General features: G+C 24.1%; 1 protein-coding gene across 1 annotated transcript; it reads right to left on the reverse strand.

The window, feature by feature from the left end:
- Window positions 1-119: 119 nt before the first annotated feature.
- Window positions 120-962, reverse strand: FPRO_10893 (uncharacterized protein; the record flags this gene model as incomplete). Its single annotated transcript, XM_031231906.1, has 4 exons — window positions 120-129; window positions 303-348; window positions 623-672; window positions 958-962. The coding sequence occupies 4 exons, from the start codon at window positions 960-962 to the stop codon at window positions 120-122; spliced, it is 111 nt and encodes a 36-aa protein (XP_031081896.1).
- Window positions 963-1,250: the final 288 nt, after the last annotated feature.

Raw genomic sequence — 1,250 nt, forward strand, 5'->3', positions numbered from 1 at the left:
ATAACTAATTATAATCTTATTAATATAATTAAATTAATACTAATAGAAACTATAGGCTATAAATACTATAAGCTTTATATAATAGCTATAGCTATTAAAAAGAACTTTTTATTAAAAAACTAATTTAGCCTAATTAAAATAGCTATTTTTAATTATATTTTAATTAATATAATTAATTATATAGATCTAGATATCCTATTTTATATAATATCCTTAAATTAGCTAGTTAAAGAGCTATTATAACTAAAACACCTAAAAGAAGCTATAAGGTAAGGCAAGACCTTAATAACTAATTAGCCTACCTTTCTAGCTGCCTTTTTAGGCCTATTAGCCGGCTATAAAGAGTAGCTATAGAATATAATTATTAAAGCTAAATATATACTTAGCTTCCTCCTGCTTATATAAGGGTCAACAGGCCGGTTATAGTTTAAGACTATAAAAGCAAAGCTGAGATACGTATCTGCAAATAGAGTTCTAGGATAAACGCAGGGTAATAGCCGGGTTAGACTGAAGGTTTAAAGGAATTAGGTTGACTTTACTTTATATAAGTTAGTCGGCGAAAGTCAAATTGACCTCTACCAATTGAATGTATGTGCCTAGGCATGTAACTAATCGACCTTACGTCTGAGAACTGCAGTTAAAGTGATATTAATGAAGAAGCAGTGGTTTAAACTGGGGGTAGTAGTTTATACTAAAGATAATTAATTATATTATTAATTAAAAACCTTAAGTTTAAAGAAAAGAAAAAATAGCTAGCTTTTTAATTAATTAATTCCTTTAAGATTACCTAAAGAATTAAGCTATAAATATATAGGCTAGTCCTTTTTAATTAATATATATAACTTTATAGTATTTTCTATTTAAGCCTTTTTAAGCTATATTAAATAAGGTATCAAAAAGATACTAATTCCTTATTAATATTAAATCTTAAAGAAAAGAATCCCTAATATAAACTACTGCATTTTTACTAATATTACTTATCTACAGTTTTTAAATATAAGGTTAATTAGTTATATACCCTAATATATATATTTAATTAGTAGATCTAATTATTATTAACTTTAGGTTAATTTAGCGTTTACTAACTAACTTATATAAAAGTTAACTTAATTTCTTTAAACTTTTAGTTTAAGCTTATTATTACCCTGCCTTTATATCTTTACTCTTATAGTCTAAGATTATAACTAATCTATTAATTTTATATAACTAAAAGAATATAATATCTATATTTAGCCTTACTAATTATACTA

This window comes from Fusarium proliferatum (assembly GCF_900067095.1).
Source record: "Fusarium proliferatum ET1 genome assembly, contig: FPRO_scaffold005, whole genome shotgun sequence".
Lineage (NCBI taxonomy): Eukaryota > Fungi > Ascomycota > Sordariomycetes > Hypocreales > Nectriaceae > Fusarium > Fusarium proliferatum.